At 37.4% G+C, this 13797-nt stretch overlaps 1 protein-coding gene across 2 annotated transcripts in view; it reads right to left on the bottom strand.

Moving 5' to 3' along the window:
* Nucleotides 1-13797, bottom strand: part of eIF3c (eukaryotic translation initiation factor 3 subunit c) — a 202031-nt gene that overhangs the window by 138853 nt on the left and 49381 nt on the right. For both annotated transcript variants that reach the window (XM_090400058.1, XM_090400059.1), the window contains exon 5: nt 8992-9113. In XM_090400058.1, coding sequence (XP_090256184.1) covers nt 8992-9113 — 122 coding nt within the window. The remainder of the gene's footprint in view (nt 1-8991; nt 9114-13797) is intronic.

The raw sequence follows: 13797 nt of genomic DNA on the forward strand, positions 1-13797 counted from the left end.
TTGGTAGTTGATGACTTTCCTCCACAGTTTTTCAGAGAACAGAAGTGAGAGCAACTAGACAGTAGTTTGACTTTTATCACCTTTCTTTGGGATGGGCATGATGTGGACCTGTTTCCATGTTGTCAAGTAGTTGAACAGGATAGATTGAAGAGACGATACAGGATAGGTGTTAGTTCTGGTGTAAATTTTTTTAACACAATAGGTGGGATACCATCAGGACTAGATGACTTGTTTGTATCCAGGTTATTTGGGATTCTTTGGATTTCTTTTTGTCAGAAGACTGGTCAAAATGAATGGAGCTGTTCTTGCTAGAGTGAATGGAAATTTGCCCTAGTTTTCAATTCAAGAATTGGAAGAGAAAAGTGATGCCAGTAAGTTGGCCTTGTCTTTAGTTTAGGTTTTGTGATATAATAGCATAGTAACCATGCTTCGCAAAAGTAAATGAAAACTAATAAAGTATATATAGTTTGAATAAAGCGAAGCGTGTTGATGCACAAAAATGATGAAGTGAAATTCGAAATATAACATTTGATGAAGAAATAAAAAAAAAAAAAAGAAGAAGAAGATCGTAGTGAAAAAATAACGCGAAAAATACCTACGACCTTTTTCTCTACTTAAGGACCTCTTTGTAGACTACATTGGTGGTCTACAAAGAGATCCTTAAGGTGCTAGGATCACCAGGCTGCTGGATGAACTCACTCTGGAACAGGTCACGTAGAACTGCACATGTGAGAAGCAGTCTTCCCTCAAGTCAAATCCTGCCACCTTCAGCAACCGCCCCTAGGACTTGTTGATGGTCATAGCAAAGCAGACCTCAAGGTGGAACTACAGCCTCTTGAACTCTAAGGGGTACTGCGATGGTATGAACACGATCCCCCCTGCCTTCGAGCGCAGCCGGTGAACACTATGGCCTTGATAATGTTCCTGTGAAGGGCTTTCACTTGCAACCTGGTACCATTGCAGAGTTTGGGTGGGTTGACGTTCCATAGTAACATCCCCCTCACTTTGAGGAGATGCTTATGTGCTGGGAAGTGAGGAGGGTTGAGGGTGTTGAGGAACTTCATGGGGTAGTGGACCACATCATCTGTTTACACCACTGAGTCCACAGACCTGTACTCCATTTCTACCCCTTTGAACAAATTAAGTACAGTGTCATTAATGATGACAGCCTTGTCATTCTTGGGAGTCAGAATGACATGCTTGCACAGCCAGTCCATGGACTTCTCCTGGATATCAGTGATATCAGGATATATCCTGGCTGTAAGGTCTGCTAGGGTCCTCACTACTGAGCCCAGGCCTTCAGGGATGGTCACCTTTCCCTTGGACTCGGGATACTCTCTCCATCCCCTATTTTGAATAGGAGTTCAGAGAATTTCCCAGTGGAGACATCGCCTCTGAAGTGGACCCTCATGTTCTGCCTGAGAGAGAGTTTCTAGATGAGGAGGTCACAGATATGATGCCTCGACACACGGCTTAACCTCGTTGGCTTAAGTTCCCCTTGGCACTACTGGCAGAGTCTGCTGCAAGTCTCCAGCCAGCAACATGGTGAATCTCCCCATCACTCCATCATTGCCCCTGATGTCTTCGGGGGTTATGCTCAGCTTTGAGGCACATAGTGTTCTCATCCCAAACAATGAGCTTATAGTCCTGCAGTACTTGGGCCATGTTGCCCTGTTTTGAGATGCTGCACAGGGCTGTTTCTGCATGGATGAGGTTGAGGGGGCAGCACAGGCAATGCCATGATCACTCCTTACCTTTGCCAGGAACAAGTTGATGAGGAAGGTCTTCCCAGTACCACCAGGAAAAAGACCTGCCAATAGACAGCAAGCTGCTCATCTGTTAGTGAACCCTCGTTATTCGACACTACTTGTGCTTAGGCATTTGTGTCGTAGCTGGTCTCCCTCAGATAGTCCTTGTTCACCAAGACTCCTCCAGACCTTCTTGACTGAGGTAGGCCATACTGTCACCCTGTCCTCCCAAAGCCAATACTCTGTCCTCAATCAGCACCAGGCATCTGTTGTACATCTTGTGTATCACCTGCTGCACACTGCCTTGCAACTTCCTCTCCACTTGCTGCATGATGTCCTTTGAGTGATTGTCTTTGTACTTCTCCTTAAGACTCAGAGGATCGGAGAGTTGACAGAACACCAACATAACTATGAAGAGCTCCCACAGCTTGAAAGAAAAATCGCACAGGGCAGCTTCCTCCAAGATAATCCTCATCCTAGTGCTTGTCATCTTCCAGCAAACCTAATGCCTTGCATGTAGACTGAATGCAAGATGGAGGACACCATTCATAGTCTTCGGCTCTGAAAAGGATGTTGAACCTCGAACCTCATGTAACAGCATGCGGAGATGACAACACTCACTGTTGTTTGGGTGGATGGTGTACACCCTTCCTGGCACGTGGCCCTTCTTCAATTACATGATAACCTATTTAATTGTTGTCGAATATCACTAAAAGTTCTGAAAAGAACTGATTCAGAAGTATGGAAAAATAACTGAAACATGAAGTAGTTCTTAAGAACAAATAATTATTCACAGAATACTCATATGCATCCACGGATTTAGCCCCTCAGCCACTTATACTTATTAACACAAGTCACAACTTCTCTTGTGAGAGCTGTCACCTATGCCACTAACAAGCTGCTACATGTCTACTCGCAGATACAGATGTAACTACAGAAAATAATGTACCTATACTTTCATTGAGAATAAACATATTTCTTATTGCTGAATGTATAAAGTAATGACATAACTTCCAATACACACATTTTGTTAGAATAAGTACATATAACTTGTGAACTATACTTTGTATAGAGTTAATTTGTCAATAGAATTAAATTTGGCAATGACTCCAAAAAATTTAAATTCATATATTTAAGAAAGGATTATTTTTTCACTTTTTAGTGCATTTTGTCCCCATTTTTTTTAAATTCTATTTTATTTTTATTTTTTAAAAAGTTTCTTAGCTTCATTGTTTTGTTTTTATAAAGATATAGATAAGCCTACAATAAACTGTTAGGGGACCACAGGAAAAAGTCCCCTTTCGAATAAAAAAATACTCCTTTTTACCCCTTTAGGAGTAAAATTTAAAATAAAAAAAAAACACTTATATACCAAAAATGAATGTTATAACTCAACAAACACAGGAGATACAGAGGGTTCTATAATTCACCCCTGAATATAGATTCATCCCTTTTAAGGGTTAATTAGGACAAAATCCTGAATTATGTTTTTTAGGCATTTGTATGGGTGACCTTTGTAAGCAAAAACCAAGTCGATATCTCATCGGGTCTAAGAGATATCGAGGAATCCATGAAAACATATTTTACCCCTTTTCACTCCGCTAGGGAATCCCCTCTTAGTGGGTACTTATGTAATGGAAGGAATATACTCCGTGAATTTCATATTTCTAGGTCCAGGGCTGGGAAATGATGAGTCAGTCAGGACATTTGTTTTTATATACAGGCAGTCCCCGGATTATGAACGAGATAGGTTCCTGAGAATGTCTTCAAGTTGGATTTGTATGTAACTCAGATCACTGATGAACAGCACACATGCTGTAATAATAATAATAATATAATGGCTCATATGTGGCAATAATAATACAGTGTAATACTATAATAATAATATCCCTGTACTGTAATAATAAATTACAGAAACTAATGTGCTCTTTCTTTTAATTCAAACAAAAAAGAACATAAAAACAAACTCATACAAAAAGTTTTGATAGGAGATAGGAGAAATTTCAAAAAAGAATATTAAAGACTGCATCAATGTCTTGCTTACTGGAAGAGCCATTTCTGAGGCCTTATCTTGCTATAACAAAGAAGGTAGACTAACATTAATTGAAAGATGATGATGGAGATGATGCTAGAGAGGATGGATCTGGTGCTGGAGAATCAGGATTTGATTCTGTTTCTGGAGGAGGGGAGTTTACCACTGAAGTCAGTTTCTTAAAAAGGTATCTAAGGTTATTTGCACAGTCTTTTTCTTTCTTTCATCATAAATGGCCTTGTAGCAGCTGATGTTCTCACTAATTGCACGGTAAACCTTTTTCAGCGGTTTACTCTGAACATTCAGCGGTTTAACTAACATTTTTTTCAGCGGTTTAACCACTGAAAAAAATGTTAGTTAAACCGCTGAATGTTAAGATCTTGCTCCTCAAGCTTAGTAATGAGATGAAAGGCTTCAGCTAATTCTTTTGTCGTAATCTTTCTTGGCTCTGGATCTTCTGATTCTTCGCGGTCTTGTGTTTCTATCAGCTGCTTCTCTATCTCCATAAGGTCTTCATTGGTTAATTCTTGTGAATGGGACTCTAGTAAGTCAACGACATCATTTTTAATGATGTCCAATTCAGTGCATTGCCACTATCCACCACAGCTTTTCTGGATTCGGCGATGTCTTCTTCTGTGGAGTCATGAAAATCATCACAGAATTGAGGGCGCAGTTTGTTCCACACCCCTTTAATTGTTGATTGCTTCACTTCCTTCCAAGAATTAGCAATGTTTTTGATGGCATCATGGATGCTATAATTCTTTCAGAACTCTCTCAAGGCCATCACATCATCTTCTGTAGCACTGACTGCTTGGGGGAATGTACGCTGTAAAGAATAAGCCTTAAATGCAGAAATGACTCCCTGGTCCATTGGCTGTAGTAACGATGTAGTGTTGGGTGGTAAAAATATGACCTTTACATTAAGGTTACATAAAGATATTGGATGTCCAGGAGTACTGTCCACCAAAAGCAGAATTTTAAAGGGAAGTTTCTTTTATGTTCTACACAATAACGTTCCACAGCAGGAATAAAACAAGTTCAAGAGCCAATCTTTGAACGTGGCAAGTGTTACCCAGGTCCTAAAATTTGACTTTCAAATAACGGGAAGAGCTGCTTTACTATGTAATAATGCGGCAAAGTGCAGGTTTGTTTACATGCGCGAAAGAAACTAGTTCCCAAATTTAATTATTAATTATCCTTATGGGGAGCCTGCGTAAGTATGGAATGCCGTAAGTCGGGTCGTCCGTAACCCGGGGACCGCCTCCATATAGATTTACTCTTTTATTATATTGTACTATATAGTAAAAGAGTAAAATTAGTCAAAAATATGACAAACAGACATATTTTAGAATTCATACATGTTAACTGTTAACATATCCTTAAAATTCATATAGTGACTTCTGACTTATGAGAATCTCAGAATGGAACTGTTGTAACTTGAGAATTGACTGTAATTTGAATGTTGCATAGGAAGAGGAATGTGGACAAAACCACAAAGTCACAATACTCCAGCACTGATAGAGGAAACCATCCATTGTGAATCACAATGAATGAGCAGAAAGGAAACTGGTGACTCAATCATAAAGCATTGAAGATAGACCATAACATGGTAAGGTAAGAGGTATCTATGGCAAACTTAAACTAAAGAGTCATCTATGTCGGATCTAGATCATTATGTACTATGAATGTGTAGAAAGGCTTATGTGTTCGTCGTAAATGTTGTTTAATTTTGACAGTATTTATCGGAACACAGAATTATAAGTAAATAATTATTTATTGACTTATTGCGCTAAGAATGTATTCAATGTGCCTGGGCCATGTGGACAAATAGCAAGCACATCGTCAACATAGCCAAAGTGTTGGTTTGAGAGTGGCTGTATTGATAGCTAGTTTTTTCCAGATGTTCTATGTAGAAGTTGGCTAAGGAGGGAGAACTGGATACATTCTTAGCGCATTTAAATAGCTAACATCCAAAAAAATCCACTTTACAATGGAACTGGAAGCTAATAACTGTCTGCCCTTCCTGGATACACTAATCACACGTTTTCTAGATGGTTTCTTATCATTCTCAGTTTTTAGAAAATCCACACATACAGGGAGATATTTACACAAACAATCACACCATCACCCTTCTCAACAGTATGGTATCTTAAAAACGCTAACCCACAGAGCGAGAGCAATCTGTTCCAATGACAATGCTCTTGCTGCTGAACTGACTCACTTACGCCACACATTCTTGACCAATGGCTATAATCCCCATAAGATGAACAAAATACTAAATGCTCCTACCCGTCCCACTATCCACCATAGAGAACTACAACAAAACAGTCACCACCTCATACATTAAAGGCACATCGGAAAAGATATCTAGAATCCTCAAGAAACATCAACTATGCACTATATTCAGATAATGTGTCAAATTAGCAACTCTCATCTATTCACCCAAGGACGGCATCCCTTCTTTATCACATCCAGGAGTCTACGAAGCACCCTGCTCGTGTGATCAAGCCTATTACTGTCAAACAGGAAGAACTGTGGAGATCTGCATCAGTGAACATAAAAGATACATCCGGCACTATCACTATGGCAAATCGGGCCTAGCAGACCATGCTTTGGATACCCCTGCACACAGGATCAACTTGAAGAAAACAAAAGTACTGCACAGAAGCTTTTACAAGTCAGAGAGATTGTTCTAAGAAGCAACAGAAGCCTTAAAACATACTCCGAATCTCAACAAATATGGCTGTATAAATTTGCCTAAGATTTAGGAGACAGTCATCTTAAGACATAACCAGTACCCCTGCTTTCTCTCAGTTTTTTAGGATTTTAGTCTTTGTGTTGTTGCTACAATTTTGTTAAACTGGTCCCTTTGTTACACAATGTTGTTGTAGTCTCACGTACTGTGACAAACTGTGTTTTTGTGCTCTGATGATGCTGATTATAACACCAGTGAAATATCAATAAAAAATTATTTACTTATAATTCTGTGTTCTGATATATACCGTCAAAATTAAACAACATTATGTACTACAGTAAACAGCAACTATACAAATTTCTTCGAATCTCTCTCTATTGTGCAGATCTAAAGGTAAACAAAGTTGAAATGATAATGGAGGAACCTATGTTGGTGATCACTAATTAATTGATGGGTCTCCAGGTATCGAAGCTGAGATGCTGACTTCCAAAGCTTGAGGTAAAGACAATGTGACAATATTCTGAATGGCTCCTGTTTTTAGGGATGGGATGAATATAGGTTTGTTTCCAATGTTGTTGGGCAAAAGCAGCCAAGTGCATCAGCTTGAAGAACAGAGAGCAAATTCCACACAGAAGTTGCAGGATATCATCTCAGCAGGAGACTTCTGATATACTGCATTCACCAGAAACTATTTTTGGTGAATGATCAAAAGGAAACTAGCATAGTGAACATTGCATCTGTTGGACCGGCAGTTTATGAACATTTCTACAAAAAAAAAAAAGAGAAGACCAATGGCAAGAGAGGCCTTATCTTTTGATGCTATCATGGTGCATTTGGATGTGTGAGAGGTCAAAGCATGGGGGGGGGGGGGGAGCTGAAAGTTTTTTTTTCCCAGTTGATTAGACTAATAAATTATATATTTAGTTTAATCCTTTATCCAAGTGTAAGCAAACAAAGTTTGCACCTGATGTATCTTCAGGACTGGGGCAGCTTCTAAGGAAAGTGATGAGAACTCAGTCCACCTTTGCCACAAGCTGCCCCAGTCCTGAAAATACTTCAGGCGCAAACTTGGTTTGCTCACACTTGGATAAAGGATTAAACTAAATATATAATTTAGAGGGGGGGGGGGGGAGTAGGTTTTGCACCTGACAGTCTTAGCATAGAATGATAAACTTGACTGCCATTTGAGGTGCAAGTTTTCTGCATGTGGCTTTCAAAGTATGATTTTGATTTACTGATGGCTTTTAACAGTTTCTGTGGGCTGAAGTGTAGGTTGGGTGAGAAGGCCAATTTTTTCGACTTGGACCAGTCACATGCCTATACAGCAACCACTGATTTCTGTGAAGAACCAGAGCTCATCTACAGTGGTGTCAAGACACTGGTAGACTGAAAAAAAAAAAAGAAAAAAATTCATGTGGTCTGATGGGTCAGAGAGCAGAGAGTTTGGTGGGAGCCCCATGAAGCTGAACCCAGCTTGTCTTGTAAACACAACTGAAGGTTCTGGATGCGGTGTCATGGTGTAGGGCATGTTCTGTTGATATGAAAAAAGTCCCCTGATATTGCTGGAAGGTTGGGTGTCCTCTAAGGAATATCTGAATATTGTTGCAGATCAAGTCCATCCTGCAATATTGACTTTTTTATCCAGCAGATGGTAGTTTCATGGACAACAATACCAGGCAAGAATTCTTCAACAAGCATGATTGTCCATGAAACCTCATTAAGAGTGTATGGGGCATGTTAGAAAAACAGATCCAAAAACAAAGTCCTCTTCCATCAAATCTGAGCCAGTTAAAGGACTGTCTGGTGAACACCTAGTATGTTCAAGATGTAGATGCAATCCAATGCCTTATACAATCTATGCCAAACCAGATATGCTGCAATTCAGGCTAAAGGAGGTCCAACATGTATTAAATAAAAGTTTAATTTAGTGGCCGATATGTATACTTTCTGTATTCAATTCACTGATTCTTCTGCAGAGCTTCCTAAAAGAACAATGTCATCAGTGAATCATAGGTGATTAGTTCATTCCCATTTACCATAATGCCTCCATTTTTCCAATCTAGTTTTTTAAAAATTTCTTCTAGGGCTACTGTAAATAATTTAGATGAAATGGCATTACCCTGTCTAATTTCCTTTTTTTTATAGTAAATTTCATATAAATTCCTGATTTTATAGCTGCAGTTGAATTTTTATATATGGCTAAGTATATCAATCTAAGTTTTTTAAATTCCTTGATTGCAAGAGCTTGTAAAATAGCTAATGTTGAGATTGAATCAAATTCCTTTCAAAATTAATAAAAGCCAGACCTAAAGGTTTTTGGTATTCATTTGTCTTTTCAATGATTGTCTTATTACAATAGCTTTATGCCTTTATATATTTGATAATAGTAAGATATATAGATGACTAAGTAAGAGGTACTATTTTATTATGTGACCAGTCATAATCATAAGAGCTGAAAAACATAATGTAACCCTACATGTGATTTTTTTCAAGAAGTATATAAACATTTGACTTACATAATTAACAAAATCTTCCAATTCAACTAAACAGCGAACATAGAATTTGGGTGTAGCTCCTCCTTCCTCTTTGTCTATTACAGGACGAGCCTTTACAAATGCACGAATTACATTTTCAAATCCTGGAAAGAGAAAATCAAGAGAGGACAATTCATACAGAACAGCACAGAATAAAATAAATGAAGAGTAATCATCTGTATATCATTTTTATAATGCACTACCATTTTAAAGATTTCTGAAACAAAGAACACAAATCCTGTATGTTGACAGATGTATAATTTAATAGTCAATTCCTCAGTTTTGAAAATTTATAATATTCCTAGCTGTTCAGACACACATTGCTATTATAAAGAATAAAGTTATGAACAACGGAGCATTTGTGTCATAAAATACTATTTCTGGAAAGAGAGAGAGAAAAAGAAATTAATTTTAAAAGTCTCAGACAATTTAATATTTTTATACCATTCTTTGGAACAAAGCTCAACTCCTGCTCTGCTGAATTTCTAATAAAAGTCTATTCCTGTAATTACTTGGTTACATTGTAGATATATGTGTGTGTGAGAGAGGGAGGGAGGGAGCGGAGAACAGCTTCTGGCAATATCATATTATACACAAGAAGAATAGAAAAGATACATTAACAACATTGGAGATACATTAACAACATCCATAACTCCTTAAGATTATCACACACTTTCAAACCATTTTTATTTAAAATAAAGATGTTAATACTGGATGAATGTCTATCTTGTATTTTTTCACTGTGCAAAAGCAATGGAAAAAAAAAAGTACCACAGCTATTTCCAATTTGATTCTGAATTTTTCTACCAATGCATTATAATCCCTATGATTGCTTTTCAGTTATTTTTGTAGAATGCCATGTTTGGTAATTGGAAGAATTTTTCTTCTTCATGAAATGTTTAAGGATCATAGCTATATAATTTATAGATCACAGCCTTTAAAGAAACATAGAGAAGTGATAACGGCTTCTGACCTAATGCCCAATCCTTCTTGTAATGCACTCTCTATAAGTAAGTATACACCTGGATACTGAACAAATGAGAGCAGACTGGCAAATTGGGATTTAAACTTATTCTGTATCAGCTTAAACCAAGAGATGATGATAAACATGATGAATGCTCCACTGGCTGGGATGTCACCAGGTTCCCAGATGAAAAAAGTCCTGTGTTTTTGACAGGAAACTAAGACAAACAAAGTGAAATAAGTTATCAAAACCAACTCGATTATATGACAGAAGACTTAGGCAATATCAATGTAAGTATCAAACAGAAAGAGTGAAACTGAAGAATTGCAGAAGTACAATATCGACATAACTGGTATTACCAGAAGGAAAGTAAAGACAGGGAATATTCTTCTAATTAACAACTACAGGACATTGCAATGATGATCAGGGAAAGCAAGGAGTAGCTATAGTATTCAACATGAAGATAATTACAAGAGTGATATTGAATAAAGATCAAAAGAACAAAGAAAAAATTAGTTTGAAAAAAAAAAAATTCAAATATTGAAAACTAAAGAAAACCATAACTGATTCAGTAAGAGAGAGAGAGAAAGACATGTAGTCAAGTTGTTTACAAAGATAGACAAATCAGAATTCCACAACACTTTTCCCCAACTGCTTCTTAACTTAGAAGGTTAGAGAGACACTAACATTAAAAAAAAAAAGTACAGAGATCAATGTAAGATAATGAAGCAATGTGTAAATATAGCAAAAGAAAGTCACGAGAGGGATGTTTGTAAAAATTGCAGAGGATAAACACCAGGAAGATAGTAAATTGCTTCTGAAGAAGCTTAAAAATGGATGAAAGAATACTGTAAAAAGAATCTGAGATCATAAAGAAGCAATAAATACTAAATACATATGGAGTAATTACTTCAAAAAATTTAAATGAAATGAGGAGTAATAGAACAGTCATAGAAAACATTGTTATTATTATTATTAAGAGAGACCTCCAGGAAGTCAGAGCCTTATCAAGGGAGACCACATATCATCTACACCAGCTGTCATACCTTATCTTGAATCATTCACACTATCTGCACCATTAATTCCAAAGACAATCCATTCCAATCATGCACCACTCCACTGAAATAAAAATCTAGTGCTCTCACCCTCTTCTTGAATGTATCCATTCTCACCTTTCATTTAAACTCTCTTGTCCTCTTTTGCTCTCCATAAAATGAAACATTCCATCTACTGGTATCCTCCCTGCATGATCTTTTCAAAGGAATGATGTGGTTGAGACTTACAAACTTAAAGTATGTAAGCCTGAACCACATCATTCCCCTTTCTCCTCTTTACTAGTGTATACAGTTCACAAATTCTAAATCAGTCTTTATAATGTGTATACCCCAATATCATCTTTAATGCTCTCCTTTGCACTCTCTTTCTCCACTGCATTGCATCCCCAGGAAACCAGATCTGTGCATATAATGCCAGGTGAGGTTGCATCAAGATCTTGTAAACACAAAATTATTTTCATATACTTACGTGTCAGTGTTTGTTTCAGCATTGCAATTATCCTCTGAGCTGCATGTGCAATCTTTGCTATATGGCCCTTGAACTTCAACTTCCCATCAACACTCTGTAAGATTCCTAGCCTGATCAGTTTCTTAGCATAATTCAATATAATTGGACATTTAATATCTCATTGCACCAAAATGAATAACTTTACTAACATTGAACTGACAACCATTTTCTCATGCCCACAATGCTAGTGCTTATTTAAATCATTCTGTAATGTATTAATATTCAATTTATAATATCATTCTATAATATTCAAGAGGAATGCAATGAGCAGTACATATCAATAATTGAGGCAGAAAAAGAGATCTTCAGTAATTGTAGTGCATGTGCTGCTCAGCTAAGTTATTTGTTAGTTGATATTAGCGATATTATTATATAAAATTAGTGGAGTTTTGTTTATTTTTGACTATACTGTTAAGTGTTGTTTAGTCTGGACCATTATTACACAATATTATTTCAAAATCATCCTATGTTATGGCACTGATGTGTATGCGAAAAATGGCGACCGAGACATCGATGTTGACAAATATCAACATGAAGGAGTTAGTGCGATGTAGCATGTGTTTAATGTGTCACTGCCGAGGGTTAATGGCTTATGGTATGAGAGCAAGAATGGTGAGAATATTTTTGTAGGAAATGTGTCATGAATGAGTGTAAGAAATGAGAGTTGTGTTGGGAGGGAAAGAATGAAGAGACTGATATTATGGATATAAAGCAGGTTTGTGGAATTGTGTTAGCAGAAGCTTTGGATGATAGTGCACGAACTACGAATGCAAGTTTGAATGAAATGGTTGAAAGTAATAATGTGGATGATGAGATGCCAGTGTGGAAAGAAACTACATGCTTGCATGGATTTCTTCAAATGACAACTGGGAAACAATTGATGTGAAGTACAAAAGGACAAAGAATGAAAGAAGGAGTAAATGGGAAAAACAAAGGTGCCAGAAACTGGGAGAAAAGTATGGCAATTCAATAATAAGAAGTATACTTAATGAGAAAGTAACAAAAGCATGTTTTCCAAGTGCAAACATAAAGAATGTTAGTGAAGCTGTAAGTATGCGAAGAAAGAATCAAATGAGTTAATTCTTAGTAAATGATTTGAAAAGCGCGAAATATGAATGCGAGAAGATGTGAAAGAGTTGTTAGCAGAAGCAAAGATGAAAAGTAAGAAAGTAAAGATTGTGAATCTGCTATCTTGGTGTTATAGGACAGAGTTGAGACGAAGGACTAAGGTTGCCAATGAGAAGATTGTGAAGGAGGAGGAGGAATGGCAGTTATTGATGTATGGAATGAATTTGATGGACGAAAGTACTTATATATGCCTGACAGACTACATTTAAATGGTTTGGGAGCTAGATGTTTGCAGAAAGTTGTTTAGTTAGAGTATGGTAGTGCAAAAGCAGGGAAACTAAAATATTAGGGAGGAAGAAATCAAGCATGTGTCTGGCAGCCCCTGAGATAAATGAGCACATGTACAGTAATGATTATGCAATGCTGAATGGGTTGGTAATGACATTACACAAGGGTAACTATGGGTACAAAGGGATATTGAAATGAATGTACACAAATGCAAGAAGCATCAGGAATAAGGGTGAGGTGTTTTTTGGCATTGGTCAGCTCAACTTGGCCAAAAATTACAGGGCTAGGATGTAGAGGGTACCGTATTTTTAGGGAGGAGAGTGGGGACAGGACAGGACAAGAGGTGAGGTATTGCTGATGATAGCTGAAGAATTACAACCAACAAAATTAGAATTTTGAAAGTTTTAGGTCTGAGGGAGATGGTTCATTTGAGGCTGTCTGGTGTGAGATAGAGGCAAATAGGACAAAACACATTGTTTGGTGCTGCTATAGACCAGGGGATCTACAGGAAGATGTAGATGACATGTATCAGCATCTACATCGAACGATTATTATGGGAAACTAACTATGGGTACTTCGATTGGAGAGAGGAAAGCAAGGATGACGAGATGGAAGTGGTATTTATACAGATACTAAGGGTGATTACACAAAACAACATGCTATAGCAGGGAGAAGAGGTTTGAGAGTACTGGATCTGGTAACAGCATCAGAAGATATATATATATCCATAACCAAGGTAGATAACCAATTGGAGAGAGCAGTCTTGTTCTGGGAAGTTACCAAACATGTGGAATTCTCTGTCAAGAAGGGGTTTATGTTCAACTATAAGGCTGGTGATTATGAGAGCCTTAGGAGTCATCTTAGAACAATGCAGTGACTTGAGAAGCTAAAGGAAAGAATGTCAG

This window comes from Typopeltis vanoorti, chromosome 11 (genome assembly GCF_054136105.1).
Source record: "Typopeltis vanoorti isolate ZY-2024b chromosome 11, IOZ_Tvanoo_1.0, whole genome shotgun sequence".
NCBI lineage: Eukaryota > Metazoa > Arthropoda > Arachnida > Uropygi > Thelyphonidae > Typopeltis > Typopeltis vanoorti.